Source organism: Tenrec ecaudatus, chromosome 12 (genome assembly GCF_050624435.1).
Source record: "Tenrec ecaudatus isolate mTenEca1 chromosome 12, mTenEca1.hap1, whole genome shotgun sequence".
In the NCBI taxonomy this organism is placed as follows: Eukaryota; Metazoa; Chordata; class Mammalia; order Afrosoricida; family Tenrecidae; genus Tenrec; species Tenrec ecaudatus.
The window spans coordinates 70,270,983-70,292,942 of NC_134541.1; the positions used below are offsets into that span (position 1 = coordinate 70,270,983).

Here is a 21,960-nt window from a genome sequence, read left to right on the forward strand (position 1 = left end):
AAGTCCCATCCATCAGTACTTATTCCCAAATATACTAAACTCCCTGTAGACTGCAGACCTTTAACCATTCCTATTTCTGGAGTTCTATTTCCTCTTGCATATCCAAAGCTTACCAATTCAAAACATACACCTCAATTCCACATCCTTTAGGAATTCTCTCCAACTCTATCCTTACTATTTAAAATTTCCTCAATTGCCATAGAACAGTTTTTACAAATAGAGAAAATGTCTTTACATTAAAAATATCTAATAGATGGGGGGTGGGGGGTTGTGAGGGCCTATTAGCTTCATAGTCCTACTTAGAAATACAAATTCCAGGAGTTATTTCACATTTTACAAAGCTTAACAAATAGGATGTATCCAAGTATGTGCTGCTAGTTAAGGTCTATTCATGAATTATATAAAGTCAAATCTTACTTAAATTGGGTTTATAGATAGATCTACGAGAACTATTTCTCTACCTTAGACAGTGTTCTATCCCTGGCACCTTATACATATCTGGGGGCTCAAAAAAAATTTGCTAAAATTTTTGTAATCTTAAAAAACAAATTAAAAAAATATTATTACAAACTGAGTAACAGAAAATTCAGTTTGACAAAGAAAAATTGTTTTACATCATGTCCACATGATAATGTGTTTCTAATGCTTTCAATTTTATACTATTAACACAAATGGATTTGCTTATCTTGATGCTCATGCATGTTAGGCATATACATCTTTTATTTTCATCTAGCCATCATTTTCCCACTTCCTCTCACTATCCCCAGCAAAACATTTTAGAATCAGATGGACAATTCTCAAAGCAGTATTAAGAACAAGACACCAACCAGAAAAGAGTTCACGTGCATTAAGGAAGGGGTTTTCTAGGTAATGTCAGTGATTTACAGGTATGAGGTGATGTAAAAGGACCTGGTTTAGTACAGTGGTTTGGGGTTTATTATTATTACTGTGGTAAACATGTTTGCGACAAACATTTGTCATTTCAATATTCTTCGCATGCTAAATTTAGGATTATCAATTGTATTAGGTATGCAGCCAATACCCAGTTTTCCAACTTTTCCATCACCTTGAACAGAAACTCATAATCATCTCCTATGGGGTGAGGTCCAGTATCCTACCTTAGGTCTATGAGATAAGCCACTAAATAAATGTTACCTTGTTAAAAAAAACTCTGGGAATGATAATTGAGAGTTTACTATATTATTAACTGACCTATGACTATAGAGGGAGTAAGAGTGGCAATCAAATGAAATGACAAAATTAAGATTAAAAACAAAATTAACAATGAATTAAATGCTCCATATAAAATTAAAAGATCATGGAATCTTTCTACATTTTTAAAACACCCTTATAAGTATTCAACCTCTTTATAAGAGAGGTTATCAATCATTTCTCAAACCAGATGTTAAACACTGGCTGTAACGTACTCATAAGTTACATAGCTATACAGCTGTAAGGGTAGATCATTTCAGTAGACAGGTATACCTGGTTTCATTGCGCTTCACTTTGCTGCATCTTACAGATACTAAGATTTAACCAATTAAAGGTTTGTGGTAGACTTCAAACAACCCTGCATCTACTGGCACCATTTTCCCAAAAGTATGGATCAGATTTTGGCACTTCTTATAATATTTCAAACTTTTTCATAATGCTATTGCATACTTAACAGATGATATTAAGTAGCTAACTATAGCACACACAAATTTTATATGCACTGGAAAAAATTCATTTACTTTACTGTGATATTTGCTTTATTGTGGTAGGCTGGAATTAAACATGAAATATCTTTGAGGAGCCCTGGTGGCATAGTTTGGCTTAAGGTCAGTAGTTCAAAACCACCAGTGGGAGATTGAGGAGGCGATCTACTCCCAGAAAGAGTTATAGTCTTGGAGACCACAAGGGCAATTCTACCTTGTTCTATATGGTCGCCATAAATTAAAATCAACTTGACGGCAGTGAGTCGAGTCATGCCTATCATAGGAACAATGCATGTTCTTTGACTTACAGTTCTTTCCAGTAAACTTTGAACTTTAGTATCTTTCTTTAGAAAATTGTAAAGTATCTTACCAAAAATAAATAAATAGATGTGAAAATCAAGCATCATCTCACAATTCTATTCATCACTTTCCAAAAGAAGAAAAGTTGACTGTCATGTCTCCTAACCCCAAATTAATCTCCAAAATATGCCATACTTTTAGGTTAGGTAATAAAAAAATCATAAAAATAAAATGAGCATCTACTTACAGCCTGGGCTTGCTGCTGGAATAATTCATTATGATTCTTTTCATCTTCTGGGAAAAGGTATAAACAAGAACTTCCAATAGCAGTATTCAAGTGGTTTGAAAAAACACTTGTTCTCCTTTTAGGAGTTAAGTGTGCAGGATCTGAAGACTGCATAGCAATCAAGCCTTCTTTTTCTGCCTACACACAGGAAGGAAGGGGAACAGTGAGATTCTCCTCAAAGTCGACTACAATTACAAATCATCAAATACTGCCTCCAAACAGTCATTTTTAAATGGGGAAAATTTTCAAATGGTAAATGCGGGGGCTTTCAGTCAGTGCCATAGTGACTACATGCTCGGCTACAAACTATAAGGTTGGTGTTTCAAACCCACTACCCACCAACAACTTCACAGGAAAAAGACTGTGGCCGTCCGTTTCTATCAACATTATACTACTCTCATTGCCTTTAAGTCCATGCTGACTCCTAGCGACCTGTAGGCACCCGAGGCGATAACTACTTACAGGAACAGAACGCCTAGTCTTTCTCCCAAGGAGTTGCTTTTGGGTTTTTACTGTCGACCTTGCGGACTAAAGGCAAATGCACAACCACTACTCCACCAGGGCTCCATATGGCAGTTTTACTGTCCTTTAGGGTCGCAATATAAGAATCAACTCCACAACATCTTGCTTGGTTTTGGAAGGGGGGACTTTAGCTGGTAAAGAAAGTTACATTTACCATGTACCTACTGTATATATTTATGGAGTCTTAATGGTATAGTGGTTATGCATTGGGCTGTGAAGCACAAGGTCAGCAGTTGGAAACCACCAGAAGTTCCACAGAAGAAAGATTGGACTTTTCATTCCTATAAAGTGATAGCCTTAGGAGCTCAAAGAGGCAGTCAGCCCTGTCCTAGAGGGTCACTATGAGTCAGTATCAACTCAATGGCAGTGAATGCTTTCATTTTTTATATGCTAGGAGCTCCGGCAGCATAGTGGGCTATGCACTGGTCTAACTACAGGGCTGGCCATTTAAACCCACCAGCTGGCTCCACAGGAAAAAGATGAAGCTTTCTGCTCCCATGAAGATTTAGTGTATAGCCTGGAAAAGCCACAGGGGCAGATCTACTCTGTTCTATAGGGTCACTATGAGAAGTATGGACTTGATGGTGGTGAGTTTGGATTTTGACATTATATACTTATAATTTATATATCTCAACTAAGTCTTACAATAATTCTGAGACAATACTGTAATTCCATTTTACAGATGAAAAACTTACAGTCCTTAAAGTTCAGTAATTAGAGTCGCTAGCTAGTAAATAGTAAAACTAGAATTCAAACTCAAGCCTGAATCTGAAACTCAAAACAGGCTTTGTAATTACTTGGTGAAACCAAAAAAGTAAATCAGAGCAACCTAAGTATGAAAAAAAAAACAAAACTCACTGCCCTTGAGTCGATGCCAACTCGTAGTGACCCTATAGGGCAGGGTAGAACTGCCGCAGTGAGTTTCCGAGACTGTAATTGGTAACAGGAGTAGAAAGTCCCGGAGTGGCTGGTGGTTCCAAAGGCTAACCTTGTGGATCACAGCCCATTGCGTAACCATTACACCCGTCACCAGGACTCCTTCAACACAGGTATAAGACAAGAATGTTTTCCATAAAAACTACTGTTCTCACTAGTGAGTCAAATGTTATACAGCATTGGGAAAAAAGCATTTGGTCACTGCCAGTTCAAACACACACACACTCCACTCAGTTTTTCCTTCGGCACACTTCTCAACTTACTGCTTCATGAGACCGCTGAAGCTGCTGCTTTTTCCTCAGCCTAACTTGTTGATTTACTCGGTGTTTGACTTGCTTCTGGAAATGCTTCAAAGTTTCTTGCTTTTTTCTTAGCTGTTCCTTTAGTGCTTCTTCAATCACACATGCTGAAGTCTTTAAAAGATAGGGAGAAGACGAGCCAGTCAGGGTGCACGAAAGCAACCATGAAACATACAACTTTCCTCTAGTTCTTAAATGCTTCCTCCCCCCATTATCATGATCCCAATTCTGCCTTAAAATCCGGCTAGTACAGAGGATGTACACTGGTGCAGATAGGAACTGGAAACAGAACAGATGATCCCTTCAGGACCAGTGCTGATAGTGGCGATACCAGAGGGTGGAGGGAAGGTGATGTAGAAAGGGGGAACCGATTACAAGGATCTACATCTAACCTCCTCCCTGGGGGATGGACAACAGGGATGTGGGTGAAGGGAGCCATCAGACAGTGTAAGGTATGACAAAATGGTAATAATTTCTAAAGTATCAAGGGTTAATGAGGGAGGGGGAACAGGGAGAAAAGGGAAAAATGAGGAGCTAATACCAAGGGCTTAAGTAGAAAGCAAATGTTTTGAGAATGATGAGGGCAACAAATGCACAAATGTGCTTGACAAATGGATGTATGGCTGGATTGTGATAAGGGTTGTATGAGCCTCCAATAAAATGATTTTAAAAAAAGAAAATACATGTCACTTTGAGGACAAAAAAAGAGTGAAGGGGTGGAGTTTAGCCTGTCTATCAGGTTGCAGGTTGAAAGCCTCATTTGGAGGCACTAAGGAGATAAATAGCTCGCTGGGGGCTGGACACATGCTCTCTCCCTGGGAAACATTTCTTCTGAGAGGACACATGGTGTTATGCTAGTGCCCTGGAGCTGGAGGAGCCACAAAGAGACCCTTTCCACTGATGAGATGCTTACACCGCCACAGGATCTACAAAACTTTCCACCCATTGGCCTGTGATCTTCCTGCATTTGGCATCATTGCACTTGTTTCATGAGTATGAAGAAGAATTTATAGATTAGTATCGGACATATGGGCTAATATTGGACTTGATTAGTATCAGACATATGGGCTAAGAGTGGACTTATGCGTTTGATCTGGACTGGCTGGGGTGTTTTCTCAATATTCAATTGGTCTTATAAAGCTCTTTCTTATACACATTAAAAAAATATTAAAAGCATAAGTGTCTGCAATTTTGCCTACTAGGACTCTGTTGTAAATGCACCAGTCTTAAAAACATAATTCAGTCCTACAACCTGAAATTCTGATAAGAGTAAGGAAATCACAGACATTCAAAAATGATGATGTAGATGTAACTAGTGATTATAAAGAATGTAAACTAAATCACAAACTAAAACGGAATTTCATAAGTACTCATATCTTTATTAAAATAAGAACAGCTTCATTAACCCTTAATAAACTATTCTTACTGAACCAATATTATGTTACACATTTTCAAAAGTTAGAATAGTCGAGATACACCAGATTCCTCCAAATCTGCCCTGTTGTAAAATTTTCTCATATTGAGAATATTTTTCACCTTTAACTTAGCATGCCTTTCTTCTCATCTTTATTTAGAAAAGACCTATCATATATACTCATGTATAAGCTGAGTTTTTCAGCACAAAAACTGTGCTGAAAAACTGGGGTTCGGCTAATACACGGGCCAGTGGAAATCTCATGAAGCCTGACACAGAGTTAATAGCAAAGTGGGTTCGAGATGCATGGGAAGACATTCCAGAAGACATGGTGTGACGTGCCTTCCAGAAATGTAGTATTAGTAATGCTATGGATGGCAGTGAAGACTATGCTTTGTATGAAAATGACAGCAGTGATGGTGATGACGGCGATCTCAGTGAGGACATCGTCTATGATGGCCTCACACCAGCTGAAGCTCTGCGTTGGGATACGGATGATGATGAGGAATCCAGTTTTGAAGGATTTTAACTCTTTACATTTTAACTAGGTTGCTGATTGAGCTCAGGGAATAGTACTCTTAAGGTAACATTGTTGATACCTTATTGTTTTTGTTGAACCTATTTTCCACTTACTGTGCTGGCTTACTAATGTTAAATGACTTGTCCTTTTATTTATGTTTTTTATTTAAAACAAATATTTAAATACATTACCCCACTGATGACTCAATTTTTAGTAATTTTATTTTCATTTGTTTTGATTATTGAAACTCACCAATAGCTTCTGTATTTTCCACCCTAGGCTTATACACAAATCAATCAGTTTTTCTGGTTTCCCAGGTAATAATTAGGTATCTCGGCTTATACTCTGTCGGCTTATATTCGAGTATATACGGTACTCATTCTTTAAAACTATCTAATTATCTCCCAGATACTTCCACAATTCTTTCTTCCTCTAAGTTCTCATAAAATATGGCACCTATTTTCACTAAAGTTAATTGAGTACTGTACTTCTTGACTCTTACACTGATTATTAAGTCTTTGAGGGCAGAAAATATTTTGATTTTTCTGTTTCTCAGACAGCACACAGCAATAGCTACATAGGACTCAAAGATAATACTCAGGGTAATGGGATTTATTAGGAAAGTCCAATTCAAGATCAGAAATACTCAGGACACAGATAGTCACTTATGACAGCCTCTTCTCAGCCCTGTCTAAAGCCCTCTCTTGGTCCTCAGCCTCTCAATCATTCCAAATCTTCGTCTGCCCTGCTTGAGGAAGTGGTAAAAAATTCTTTTAGTTTTGCTAATAAATGCCCAGAGGCACTCAACTCTGACAGTAAAATTTGGATCAAAGCCCCATCCTATGGAGCAGGGAAGCCCACCATGCCATTTCCTGCTAATCTCCTGGTTTCTTTCCTACTATTTCCAGTGTCACAATTCTTTGTCTCCTGGTTTGAGGAGAGTCAGCACCAGGATCTTGAAGTGATGCTCCGCTCTTGGCTCTTCTATCTTGATGGTAGCAAGAATGTTTCTAATTCGGAAATGGCTTATTTTAAACCTAGTAGGATGGCAAAACCAACCAATCCCCACATGGTTCTATACATCATATCTTTATTAGCAGCAAGCGATTCAATACCCTTAATGGATTATAAACAGCTCCTATTTGCTAGTCTTACCCAGTAGTTACTTACTCTTAAGTAATTCTTACTCTTAAGAATTACAAAGATTATGGCTAAAAAGAACCACATCAAGTAATTCACTGAACCACAACTTTCAAACACATTCTTCCTAAGGGTCAAACTGCCATATTGCTGGTTAATGGTCGGAACGAATTCAAATGCAGTTTGAACTTATATCAAAATTCAAACTGGGGTTAGGGTTCTCACCGAAGACTTCAGTGCTCCACAAAACAAACGACATAATTTAAACTCTAATACAAAAAGTAAACATTGCTTGAGTTATACAATTAACTTTTCATAGTCTTTTTATACCCTATGGGCTACCCAAGAGGGCAATATAAATGCCGTGTTTTTCAAAACAACTAAAGCATACATTTTGAAAAATTCATAACGGAATTAGTGCTTCAGTGCTTTAGTAATTAAACTCCACAGTCACCAAACAAAGCCTTTCCATGTCCTCTCAAACTAGATCTACTATATACAATCCAATGAGGCAGAAGCGGCTGCATGATTTTCCAAGGTAGTCATAACACAACTTCTGCTTAGGTCTCTGGGAATGTTCACTCTGGGTGAAGACAGCCACATATAAGAATTCAGACTACCTTGAGACTATCATGCTGTGAGGAACCCTGAACAAGCTATGCAGAGTGAATCATGTGGAACAAGATGTCCAGCCAGTCCCCAGTCATTTTAGTCATCCTAGCGCAGGTGCTATATATGTGAGAAAGTATCGTGCCTATTACAACCCAGCAGATGCCACGTAAAGAACCCAAGAATCCAACTGTGGTAGTCATACCTGTCACTCAGGTTACAGCCTGATGCTGTTTCCTTGGAGCTGGGCCCTTCTATAAGGAGGGCCCTGGGAACCTCCCCTTTCTCTGCCACTGACCCTGAGAGCGGTCAGAACTCTGTCATGTTTCCATTGACCTTGGATTCACATAACTTTGCCCCCCAAAGGCCTGTGATTTTCCTGCACTCTGCATTAGTCTGAAGAGGGGCTTGTGGACTAGAGGAAGAGAGCTCTTTCTTATGCATAGATGAGAGTCACTAGCTCTGTTTCTCTTGTGAACCTGGCGGAACATGCCAACCAGCAGCCATCTGAACTGTCCTAATCTCTAACTACTTGAGTTACCCATCTGAGTTACCAGATAGCAAGCGCTTCTGGGACACATGTCTCAGTATCTGACACATAATAATATTTGCTTGATGTCAAAGTCCTAGGGTAGTTTGTAACATAGAAATAGATAGCCAGAACAAACTAGAAAGCTTTTCCTTTCCATTCCTTACCACTAAAGTAACCATGCCAACAAGTGACAAGTGGATTGCCCTCCCCCATCCAACCTCACCCTAACTTTAAAAAACATTGAGGTAATTTATCTACTCAAAACACTGTAAAATCAATGTAACTGACCCAATAATATGAAGAATGAATCACTTCTCAAAATGTCCCTATGATTCTCTACCACTTTAATTTTCCACCCAGCAACCACTATCTCCATACTAGCCCTTCCACTCCTATCAATTTCTTCTGCTCATACTATTCTGAACCCAAGCTGCTTATTTTCTACTACCACCAAACAAATATCCCACTGCCTTCAAGTTGATTCCAACTCATAGCAATCCTATCTAGGGTTTCCCAGGCTAGAAACCTTTATGGGAACAGACAACCTCACCGAACTCCAGAAGAGGTCAGTGGCTCTCCACCAACTTTAGAGTTGCAGGCCTATGCTTGCCAGAACTACCACGGCTCCTTTGCTGCTATCCCCATTCTCCTTAATTGAAACATCACCTCCTCTACCCTGATAACCCAAATTATTTTTTTTTTCAAGTCCACCTAACTCTTCTCAGATTTCTCTTTATTTTTTTTAACAATTTATTGGGGCTCATACAATTCCCATCACAGTTCATACATATACATACATCAATTGTATAAAGCACATCTGTACAGTCTCTGCCCCAATCATTTTTTTCTCCTCTTTTCTTTTTTTACATTCTATCAGGGACTCACACAACTCCCATCCCAATCCATACATAAACATACATCAACTGTATAAAGCATATCCACACATTCCCTGCCCCAATCATTCTCAAAGCATTTGCTCTCCACTTAAGCCCCTTGCATCAGGTCCTCCTTTTTTTCTTTTTTCTTTCCCCTCCCTCCCCTTTCCCCCCTCCCTCATGTGCCCTTGGCAATCCACACATCGACACTTTGTCACATCTTGCCCTATCCGGAGTCTCCCCTCCCCCCCCTCTCCGATGTCCCTCTCCCAGGGAAGAGGCCACACGTGGATCCCTGCAATCAGTTCCCCCTTTCCAACCCACTCACCCTCCACTCTCCCAGCATCACCCCTCACACCCCTGGTCCTGAAGGTATCATCCACCCTGGACTCCCTGTACCTCCAGCCCCCACATGCACCAGTGTACAGCCTCCGCCCTATCCAGCCCCGCAAGGCAAAATTCGGACCATGGCAGTTGGGGGGAGGAAGCATCCATGATCCGGGGGAAAACTGTGCTCCTCACTGGCACCACCTCGCACCCTAATCAACCCATCTCCTCTCCTAAACCCCTCTATGAGGGGATCTCCATTGGCCGACACTTGGGCCTTGGATCTCCACTCTGCACTTCCCCCTTCATTTAATATGGTATATATATACATATATATACATATATATATACATATACACACATATACACATACATACACACACTTATATCTTTTTTTTTTTTTTGCATGATGCCCTATACCTGGTCCCTTGGTACCTCGCGATCGCACCGGCCGGTGCGCTTCCTCCATGTGGGCTTCTCTGCTTCCAAACTACATGGCTGCCTGTTCACCCTCAAGCCTTCAAGACCCCAGACACTATCTCTTTTGACAGCCGGGCACCATCAGCCTTCCTCACCACACCTGCTTATGCACCCATTTGTCTTCAGCGATCCCATAAATTCTTTTTTTTTTAATCATTTTATTGGGGGCTCATACAACACTTATCACAATCCATACATCCATCGATTGTGTCAAGCACATTTGTACATTTGTTGTCATCATCATTTCCAAAACATTTTCTTTCTACTTGAGCCCTTGGTATCAGCTCCTCATTCCCCCCTCCCTAACCCCTGTCCCTCCCTCACCCTTGATAATTTATAAATTATTATTATTTTGTCATGTGTTATACTGACCGATGTCTCCCTTCACCTACTTTTCTGTTGTCCGTCCCCCAGGGAAGGGGTCTGATAACCCAAATTCTTTTTTTTTTTAGTTCAAGGATCATTTGTTGGCAAATTCTTAAAAAACTTCTTTGGTCACATTAATTCAAAGTCATATCTTTCTTCTTTGAGTAGGTATCATATGCTTAGCATTTAACCATATACATTTCCCACTGTTATTGAGTGGACCCCAATTCATGGCAGCCTCATGTATCCCACAGAACTGTGCTCCACAGGGGTATCGATGGCTGGTTTTTCAGAAGTAGATCATCAGACCTTTCTCCCAAGACATCGCCAGCCTTTTGATTAGCAGCCGGGTACATTTAGTGTTTTCACTGCCCAAGAATTATACATATATGTATTTATGCTGTTGGGTGACATCAGAACTTCATGTGCCCAGAATAAAACTGCTCCGGAGTTAAGGATCTAACCTTCTGGAAGCAGATTGCCAGCCCTGTCTTCTGAGGTGTTCAACGGTGAAGTCAAACCTCCACTCGTTTGCTTAGTAACCAAGTGCTTAAAACCTGTCCTGTCTTACACCATGGTAAATAAATGAGTAATAAATTCTGGGCTATGCCAAATAAACTGCAACGAGTTTTGGCAAATACATGTCTCTTCTATAATCCTGCTGCAAGAGCTTATTTAAGGCAACCTACAACCCATATCCCCAGCTTATCCAAGCATCAGACATTAGAGAAAGCTAATAGAAAGGAAACGGCAACACAGGGAAAACATATTTCAACCAACACTCACATATGCGGGTAAACAACACCATATTTCCAACAATCTAACACTCACATACGCGGGGATTTCCGAACTCTCCGTAGAGGCAGGTTCCACCCACGCCCCCACTGGTACTACGGTCTGGTTCCTCTCAGCAAGCACTGTCAAAACGTCCTTACTCTTCAGGGGGTTTAAGGCCAGGGGCAGCCTTGGGGTATGCCGAGGCTTCTTGAGGGGAGCCATCACCACTGGCATCTGACTCCTAGTTGGGAGAAAGGAAAAGTTAAGCCCACACTCTTTAAAAAACAAAACCTAAAGCATGAACCACACGGCCCAGAAAGGGGGAATAAGCTTGGGGGCTGGAAGGGGCCTAAGCCTGGCTCCAGAGAATCAGAGAGCAAGGGTTCTGCTGTAAAGAGATGAAAACGCTCGTAACGGGACGACATAAAGAGGGAATGAAAGGCTGACTCCTGGAAGGAATGGGGGCGAGACAGAAAAATGCACCGGACTGCGAGTGAGCAGATGCACACGGTGGTGGGCACGTCGACGTAGGAAGTTTCAGGAGCAACGCTACTAACATCCGGAGGGAAAAACGGGAACCTGGATTCAAATCCTCGGAAACCGGTTAGAGCAGGAAATGCCGCGCGGCCAGGAGGCCGGGGCCTTCTGAGGCGCAGCGTCCGCTCCCGCTGAGAGACCAACTGGACGCAGCACCGCCGCCGGCCGCGGACTCGTCGCTAAGCAAACCGCCCGACGTAAACCGCCACTTTCCCGCTCGGCCGCCATGTCCCGCCCAGCGTGGCCTGGGCCCGCCCCTTCCGGGCCCCATCTGACCTCCGGGGCCAGCGGGGTCAGGGGCGGGGTCTAGGCGCCGGAAGTCCGTCATCCCCGCTGCCGAAAGAGGAAGTGCCGAGCCCTTAGGAACGCGGCTAGAGAGACGCAACCTTGGGCTGCGTTGGTCGGCTGGCGCGAGATCCGGTTTATCTCTGAGCCGCGCCCGGAACAGAAAACATCAACCCACTGCTACAGAATGGACTCCGAGTCGATGCGACCCGTTATATGTTTTCCGAGACTAAATCTGTGCGGGAGCAGCAGCGTCATCATTCGCCCAATGTGTGGCTGGTGGATTTGAACCGTCAGTCTTGCAGCCCAACGAGATCCTTTGCATTGAAGACCTGACTAACTGAACGGGCTAAGGGTCCCAGGTGGAAGCACTGGAAAGGGTTGGAAGAGGAAGGCAGGCAAGCGTGTTGGGGGAGTCCTTGTGAGGAACAAATTATGCCCACACTAAATCACGTTGATCCTTTTTACAACGTAAGTTTTCAGATCCATTTTTCACATATATTTCAACACTACAGCCTCATGCGAGTGACCACCTTTTGCTCCTAGACCTGCTGGAATCCTAGGACACTTCATCCCCACCCCCTTTTTTTCTCATTTCTTCTTGTAAGACATTATTTTCCCCTTCACACCCAGTTAGCACCCGGGTACCTCCTTGCCAGGGAGTCTTGGTGCCACAGTGGAGTACGCCTTCAGCTACTAAGCCCAGAATCAGTCATCATACCACCAACAGCCTGGGGGAGAGGGGAGGGTCAGAGGGGAGTAGCTGGTCTACTACCTGGAGACCCAAATAAAGCACCATCTTTCTTAGTCAGGGTTCCCTAGTAAAACAGAGCCAGACTAAGAGACAGAGAAAGGAATTAAAAATAATAATTTTATTGGAAGCTCGTACAACTCTTATCAATCCATACATACATCCGTTGTGTCAAGCACATTTGTACATTTGTTGCCATCATCATCCTCAAAACATTTGCTTTCTATGTGACCCCTTGGATTAGCTCCTCATTTTTTCAAATAGGCTGGTGTGGCAAGTCCAGAATTCATAGGTCAGGTGACAGGCTGAAGATTCTTACAGGAAAGAATAAAGAGGAGCTATGACCCCAAATAAGTCTGTAGTTGAAGTAGAATATACCCAAGGGGAACTCCCATATTTTTCCTCAAGACATATCAACTGATTGGTTGAAGCCATCTATATTATGAAAGGTAATCTGCTCTATTTAAGGCTGACTGATAAAACTGCATATAACTACTACATAACAACTAGAACAGTGTATGACCAAACAGCTAGGTACCCTAGCCTTGCCAAGTTGGCACAAAAAACTAACCATTACCCTGAGTGTTGCTGGGACCCAGGAACTGGAGACCCAGGCAGTTGCTAACTCATGTAACTCCTAGTATTTGGAATCCAAAAACTCCTTATCCCTATTGTTTTCCTTATCAAAGAGATCAGCATCTCTAGGGCCTAATCTGGCCACATTTTAAAGTGGTTTTTTTTTTTTTCTATTCCCTTTTGACACTGTGGAGCCTTTGAATTTAACCAAATCTCATGGTTCCCCACCTGTAGACTTTCTGTATGTGAGCCAATATACTTCTTTTTTTTTTCCAATATACTTCTTTACAATGCATTTTTGCATTATGTTTTCTATTGCTGATAAAATATAGAGTCCTGAGAGTAGAAAAATAGAGGGAGTTGATAGGTAAGGTAAATGGAGCAGGCAAATAAAAAGCAATCAGAGAAACCTAGGAAAACTAGTTCCAGGAGGTGCCTAAGTATCTGAGTTTTCCAATGCCAGTTCCAAGTCTGTAGTAAACATGCCTCTCCTTTATTGATAACCTCACTGGGGTCTCTGTTCTTCAAAGCTCAAGAAGTTTGGCTAAGATAACAGACTTTAAAACAAACCTATATTTGGCCAAAATGATTTTATTTGTCTTGACTAACTACATTATTGTGATAAAGTAAAATTACTCACAATGGCTCGTCTGCCCATTTCTTTATAACTCCCACCAAATGGTGGAGCAGAGCCATGAAAATAGGGTGTGTGAAACATTTTAGAAGATTGGTCAGTTTTTCCATGTCACTGGGTATATAAGAGTGAGTCCTCTCTGACACAGGGAAAATAATCCCAGGACCATCAAGAAAGAAGAACCACCAGCTGAACACATGTGAGATCCCTGCTGAATTGGCAGAGACAGCAAGGGCACCAATGGGAGCAGCACTGAGATCATGAGACAACAAAGGAGCAACATCAAAACAAAGCAGAGTGAGACCCATGGAACAAGGCAGAGGACAAGAGACCACGCAATTGAGAAGTCAAGGACCAGAGAGAGACATGCCTGCCACCATGGATGAGAAGAGGTGCTGTAGACAAAAGAACTGCATCCATACCATTTTGTAAACTGTTAGCTTCCCCGTAAACCTCATAAGCCCGAGTATTGTCTGTGAGTTCTGTGTGGCCTGTGCAACAAATCCCTAACCAGGCAGAGAAATAGATTGCCTTGGGAGGGGTAATTGGTTTCAGAATAGGGTAAAGAAGGAAGCAGGACGAAAGCATCTCCGACCTTTACCTGTGGCAAAGCCTTGGGCTGGTGTGGAGTTGGATATTCTCTCCCTTTGTAGCCAGAGAGGGTCAGATGTGGCCCCATACTATTTCCTCAATTATTCACCTCAGCTTTGAATTGAAAAGGTATATTTCTAAACAGTAAGAAACTGAATCATTAAAGATATTTCAAAACATATATCTCAGGCTCTCAAAGCAATTTCAAAAGAGAAAAGTTCTAAAATATTTTGTAGGATAAGTAACAAGGCAATCATGATAACTAGATAGCTAAATAAAAACAAGTCATTCATTTTTCTCCAACAGTTTATTTGCATATAATTTACATATACCAACTCATTCCTTTTTGTGTGTTCTGCTTGTTTGTTAAAATTAACTACTACATCCCCTCCCCTGAGAAGAATTTATTTCAGAGGAGAGCACTGAAGTTGCAGCTCAGGGAGGGACATGTCTGATCAGAGCACACTGGAGGAAATGAAGGGGGAGGATGAGAGAGTGGAGCACATGGTGGCCCACCAAGATCTGAGGATGATATTCCCACTCAGAGCAGCCAGTACACAGAGAAGACCATATGGCTGGCCCCACTATGAGACACAACATCTCTCACTGACCCATAGCCCTACACTGGAGACACAGTGTGGGAATTGCACCTGATCTGATCCCACCACACCAAGACAAAACACTAAGGCCGTGTAACAGAACAGCAAGGGGGACAGAACAACAAAGTCCCCAGGGAATACTAAAAATAGACTTCGGGGCCAGGGCTTGGCACCCCATCAGACACCGTAAAACACTCCTAAAGGACAACAAACAGTCCTTGAACTAACTACAGACTTTTCTTTGTTGTTGTTTGTCATTGGCTTTTTGGTGGTGGTGGTGTTTTGTTTTATTTTGTTGCTTTGCTTTGCTTTGTCTTGCTTTTGTGCAATCTCCCCAGGGCTGTCTAAAAAAGATAGGCTGGATGAACAATCTGGAGGAGAAAACAATGGTACCAACAGTTCCAGGGGAGAGAGGGGGGCGGGAAAGGAAGTGATGTGAACAATCCCAGGGACAAAGGAATAGCAAGTAATCCAAGTCGGTGGTGAGGAAGGTGTAGGAGGCTTGGTAGGGCGTGATCAAGGGCAATATAACTGAGAGGAATCACTGAAACCCAAAAGAAGGCTGAGTATGATAGTGGGACAAAAGGAAAGTAAAACGAAATAGAGGAAATAACTAGTAGGCAAAGGACATTTATAGAGGTATAAATACGGGCATGCACATGTGTAAATATAGTTATATATGAAGATTGGGAAATAGATCTATGTACATATACCAGAATTTATAGGTTTAGTATTAAGCTAGCAGATGGACATCGGGCCTCCATTCAAGTACTCCCTCAAAGCAAGAATACTTGTTCTATTAAATTGGCAGTCCATGATGCTCACCTTCCCGACAGGATCATTGAAGACAAAGCAGGTGCATAAGCAAAGGTGAAGAAAGCTGATGGTGCCCGGCTATCAAAAGATATAGCCTCTGGGGTCTTAAAGGCTTGAAGGTAAACAAGTGGCCATCTAGCTCAGAAGCAACAAAGCCTACATGGAAGAAGCACACCAGCCTGTGTGATCATGAGGTGTCAAACGGATCAGGTATCAGGCATCAAAGAACAAAAAATCAAATCATTGTGAAAGAGGGAAAGTGCAGTTTGGGGCCCCAAGACCCATCTGTAGGCACTGGACATCCCCTTACAGAAGGGTCATGGGGAGGAGATGAGCCAGTCAGAGTGCAGTGTAGCAACGATGAAACATACAACTTTCCTCTAGTTCCTAAATGCTTCCTCCCCACGCCCCACCCCACCACTATCATGATCCCAATTCTACCTTACAAGTCTCGCTAGACCAGAGGATGCACACTGGTACAGATAGGAACTGGACCCACAGGGAATCCAGGACAGATGATTCTTTCAGGACCAGTGCTGAGAGTGGCGATACGGGGAGGGTAGAGTGAAGGTGGGGTAGGAAGGGGAAACCGATTACAAGAATCAACATATAACCTCCTACCTGGGGGATGGACAACAGAAAAGTGGGTAAACGGAGATGTCAGACAGTGTAAGATATGTCAAAATAATAATAATTTATAAATTATCAAGGGTTCATGAGGGAGTGGGGAGGGAGGAAGAAAAATGAGCTACCAAGAGCTCAAGTAGAAAGCAACTGTTTTGAGAATGATGATGGCAACCAATGTACAAATGTGCTTGACACAATAGTTGTATGTGTAGGTTGTGATAAGAGTTGTACGAGCCCCCAGTAAAATGATTAAAATAAATTATCTACTACAAATAGCCATGCTTTTTATCTTCAAAATCTCTAAGAACAAAAGTATTACATTGGAGAGGACAAAGTTTAGAAACAAATTTGGATTTATATTTTGACTCGAGTTCAGTAGTCAAGTCAGATAACCCGCATTTGTTTTTTTCATTTGTGGTATAGGATGAGAATAATTGAGTTTTCAAGATATTTGTGATAACTAAAGTAATAAATATATAAAATGAGTGACGTGTAAGGCAAGGGAAAAAATCACCTCTTCCATCTTTAGATGATTTTTATTTGACTACCCAGCTTCCCTTTCCTTTTTTCCCCCTGTCTCAGCTGTGTCTGTGGGGTTGGACATCTGATTCACTCTAGTGTTCAATTCCCTTGGCCATAGTGATTGACCCAGAGATGTTCAAATGGCCTAACCTAGGCCAACCAAACACCTTCATTATATTTTTGTTTTGTTTTTTAATTGACTTCACTAAGAGTCCTCTCGCTGGGTGAGAAGCTAAGTTGTCCAATATGGTAACCATGAACTACAGGTGGGTATTTGAATTTAAATTATTTAAATTAATTAAATCAATTTAAAAAGACGTCGGACAGGGCAAGATACGACAAAATAATAATTTGTAGATTATCAAGGGTTCATGAGGGAGGGAGGGGAAAAATGAGGAGGTGATACGAGGGGCTTAGGTAGAGAGAGAGAAAATGTTTTGAGAATGATGAGGGCAATGAATGTACAAATGTACTTTACACAATTGATGTATGTGTGGATTGTGATAAGAGTTGTATGAGCCCCTAATAAAACAATTAAATAATTTTGTTTCCTCAGCCCCACTAATCACATTTAAAATGCTTTAATATGGCTGGAGCCTACTAGGCAACACAGATATGGTGCATTTTATTATCATACAAAATTATATTGGAAAGTCTGGTACTCTCAAGAAGCAGACAACTATGACCCCACCCCCCACACACACCCCATCAATAAGAATGAAGCTTGTTACTGCTAATCAGGTTTATAGCCTAGAGCAGCAGAGCCAATTCTCTAACTCCAAGTTAGAGAGGAAGAAAAAGACGTTTGTTTTTTTACAAAATGGAACCAGCAAAGAGAATGACAGCAACATAGGCTGTCTAGGTGGCATCTTGTTTGAAATCAAAATATGTAGAAAATATAAACCTTTTACTTTGCACATTGGGGAGTCGTGTACAGATGTTTTACATTACATTATGCTCAAGCTTCAGGATAAACACAGAAACATTATTGGCCATGAGCAAACAAAAGCAGTAAGCTTCTTTATATCTTAGTCTCAGATGTCTCTGACGACTAACCAGATAGCAGGATGTGGTAGTTCTGTAATTGTCAATTTAAGGATTAAGCCTATAGGGGTGGAGTCTACCCTGTTAATCAGGTCATAGCCAATGAGGCATCTGTGTGGGTATAGCCTTTCCCTAAGGATTCTGGGAGTCCCGATATTTCCTCCTTGGAGGTGAGAGATTCTCTGCTCACACCCTGGGAGACATAGCAGCTGAAAAGACACATGAACCCCTGATGCAGCCCTGGGTGCTGGAGAGGCTATGCAGAGACCCCTGCCGGCGCTGAGATGTTTCTATCCACTGGCCTATGATCTTCTACATTCAGCATCATTGCATGTGTTTCCTGACTCTGAAGAGGACTTTATAGACTGGTATCAGACATATGGGCTAATATCGGACTTATGGACTTGATCTGGACTGGGCTGGGATGTTTTCTCAATGTTTAATTGCTCTTATATGTAAATCTCTTTCTTATACACATATGTGTGTCCATGGATTTGTTTTTCTAGTCTACCCAGACTAACACACAGGACCTAGCTTTTTCATCAATAGCAGTGAGGCAAATAAGATTCTCAGAGTTAGCTGGCCCTTCCAGGTGATATCTATATCCAACATGTTTGCAGTCATAAAGTGAGTTATAACACTGAGACTGAATTAAGTAAAGTAACTTAGTCCAACTTCAATAAGGCCCACTACCTTAATCTACCTTATGTAACTTGGGCTACATAGCTCTCTCTTTGAAGCTAAAATTTTTAATTGATTAATTTTTCTAAGTTTCAAGAAATAAGTCATTTGAATGAAATAATCCATAAAAGTTTTCTAGCTTTCCTTTGTTTACAAGGTTGGTCTAATGCTGGACCTTGTAGTCTTGCCTTATAACCTTAGCTGTGAGACAGGCTAACATGCTGATTTCTTGGTGGGTCCGGCAGCACTTCCAGGATAGTTACTAGAAAAATAGCTCGTTACCCAACTTTACTAAAGAGATGCAGGTCATTATTTGATTATAGTCTTTTGTTCATCTTAGTTCTCTGGCACTGGAAACGGTGTTCAATGACATGTAATGGGGATTTCTGCTCAGTCTTAGTGCTTTGTGAATTTGCAACAGAACTAAAATTAAAGAAAGCAAATAGTGAGTCAGGAGTACATTTTTTAACTGGTAGAGGTCACCGAGGACAGGAAATTGAATAATTAGGGTCATCTTTACATTAACTAAAAAAAAAATGGCAGCATTATTCCATTTCCTTGGGAGGTGTATGGACTTTTAGTAAAACTGAAGGTAAAACATTAGTCCACAGTGATCTAACTCCTGGATACAATTTGTTGAGCTGATTCTTCAATTGGTATGGTGGTTTCTAAGCAGAAACTTCTGGAACCACTGTTAGAAGAAAATTAGTCTTATTATCATTAGTCAGACTGCAGATGAGGCCAAACCAGGGAATGATATTTCCCAAGAGAACATGGACAATTTCCTGTGCTGTCTCAGTTCTATAAGGAAATAATCTAAAAACGAATTCATTCTGAAACCAAGTCAATAAACCCTCCCACACACTCAATTAAAAGTGGCTTCTTCACATGAGCATCAGTGACTAAAGGATTGTAAATCATATAATCCGAAGCTGAAGGAGGAATGATATTAGAGTTTAAATTGTGAGATTCTGGTTTGCAGAAGACTATGGATGACCATGGAAACCCAAGATACACTTGTGAGATCTACACAGGAAATAAGCCTCCAGTGATTTCCCTCTATCCATTACAGAGGGATGGGAAGAGACTGCTTACCAAACAGAGCGCACTGGAGAGATGACTACAGAAGATCAAAATGATACGCCTGAATTGAAAGGTTAAACTATGTCAGTTGATCCCCTTCTGATGCACGTTACCCTGGTCTGGTTTTCAATGTTTTTTGTTTGTTCATATTGTGGTTTGTCTAAGATGTGTTTTTCTTTTCTTTTGGATCAATCCTTTTATTTATTTTTAATATTTTATTTTAAAAAATAATTTTATTGAGGAATCTTACAGCTCTTATCACATACATCCATTGTTCCAAGCACATTTGTACATATGTTGTCATCATCATTTTCAAAACATTTCTTTCTACTTGAGTCCTTATATAAGCTCCCCATTTTCCCCCTCCCCTCCCCTCCTTCCTTCATGTATCCTTGATAATTTATAACATTTTTCCTCCCGTGTCTTACACTGACCTCTGTTTCCCTTCACCCCACCTTCCCGACACAATCACTGAAGACAAAATATGTGCATAAGCAAATGTGGTGAAGAAAGCTGATAGTGCCAGGCTATCAAAAGATATGGGGTTGGGGGTCTTAAAGACTTTAAGATAAACAAGCGGCTATCTAGCTGAGAAGCAACAAAGCCCACATGGAAGAAGCAAACCAGCCTGTGTGATCACTAGGTGTCGATGGGATCAGGTACCAGGCATCAAAGACCCAGAACAAAAAATCATATCAATGTGAATGGGGTGGGGTGAGTGTGCAGAGTAGAGACCTAAAGCCCATCTGTAGACAATTGGACATTCCCTCACAGAAGGGTCATGAGGAAAAGATGAGGCAGTCAGGGTGCAGTATAGCACTGAAGAAACATACAACTTTCCTCTAGTTCCTTAATGTTTCCCTCCCACCTGCTCCCCATTATCATGACCTCAATTCTACCTTAGAAATCTGAGTAGACCAGAGCATGTACACAGGTACAGATAAGAGCTGGAAACACAGGGAATCCAGGACAGATAAACCCCTCAGGACCAATTATGAGATTAGAGATACCAAGAGGGTAAGTGGAAGGTTGGGAGAGAAAGGAGGAACCAATCCCAATGATCTACATATAACCCCTTCTTAGGGGCATGAGAAACAGAGAAGTGGGTGAAAGGAGACAGCAGTCAGTCTCAGCTGTGTTTTTCATTGAATTTTCGTTATATGTTTGCCTGTTTTTCGGTATATGAAACCCAGGATTGATGAACCTATAGGGACTGCAGGTCGAATAAGGGTGTATTTCTGGCTGGGACAGGGTGGGGCATGGGGAGAGAGGGAGCTGGTGTCAAGGAGCTCAGTAAAGAAAAGAATGCTTTGGACCGATTGTGGTATCAATTGTACACTACTGCTTGATGGGATTGAAGTATGAAATAATATGATACCTGTATTAATTCCCAATAAAATGTTATTTTGCGGGGGAGGCTTCTTTGTCAAAGTGTATTGATGAATACAAGTTGTGGGATATAAAAAGACTTTTCTCCAACTTTGTCTCTCCCAAAGATATGCCAAACATTAGAGGCTGTTTGCCAGCATATGGTGGGAGGTCAGATGCTTAGAGACATTCTCTCTGAAGGCAGTCAGCAATCAAACTACTCTCTGGTCCCCCACAGGTGGGGGCTCACTCCCTGCAGTTAGGACAATGGATTGCTTCCCCTGAAAGCTTAGGTTAAATAAAGTCTCCAGCTCTAGGGCAATCAAGGTTAGGCCCCCAACAAGAACCTAGGGTCCACCCATCTTGTCACATGTATACCCTCCTCTTCCTAAAGCATGTGTACCCCTAGATTGTCCCCCTTCCATTATAGTACAACCCTTTCCTATGACATATGTCTTTACCTGTAACTAGGGGGCTTACATGTCCCCAAAAGATATATAAGCCTTGGTTAGCAATAAACCTCTCTCTCCTGCTCTCTCTTCTCCCATCTCCATATGTACCACCAAGAGGAGCCAAGGTGAGCATGCTACTATGAGATGTGTCTGACTCCTTTATTTCACTCTCCTCTCGCTCTTATTCTCTATGACTTTACTATAACCTTTCCTTATAATCGCTGTACAGTTGCGCCTGCTGGGCCTGTGATGATTTGTCAGGGGGCTGGCTCCCCTGACAAGTGAACTAATAAACTTGTGCCTATGTTGGAAAC

General features: G+C 41.5%; 1 protein-coding gene across 9 annotated transcripts in view; it reads right to left on the reverse strand.

The window, feature by feature from the left end:
* CCDC15 (coiled-coil domain containing 15) overlaps positions 1-11,870 on the reverse strand; it is a 124,796-nt gene extending 112,926 nt beyond the window's left edge. For 3 of the 9 annotated variants that reach the window (XM_075564137.1, XM_075564136.1, XM_075564132.1), the window contains exons 1-4: positions 11,638-11,869; positions 11,135-11,321; positions 4,005-4,154; positions 2,245-2,421 (exon numbers count right to left, since the gene is read on the reverse strand). In XM_075564137.1, coding sequence (XP_075420252.1) covers positions 2,245-2,421; positions 4,005-4,154; positions 11,135-11,321; positions 11,638-11,639 — 516 coding nt within the window. In that variant the 5' untranslated portion in view covers positions 11,640-11,869. Of the gene's footprint in view, positions 1-2,244; positions 2,422-4,004; positions 4,155-11,134; positions 11,322-11,563 lie in introns of those variants that run through there. The other 6 variants (XM_075564139.1, XM_075564135.1, XM_075564134.1 and 3 more) reach the window with 5 other exon arrangements.
* Between the last annotated feature and the right edge of the window lie 10,090 nt (positions 11,871-21,960).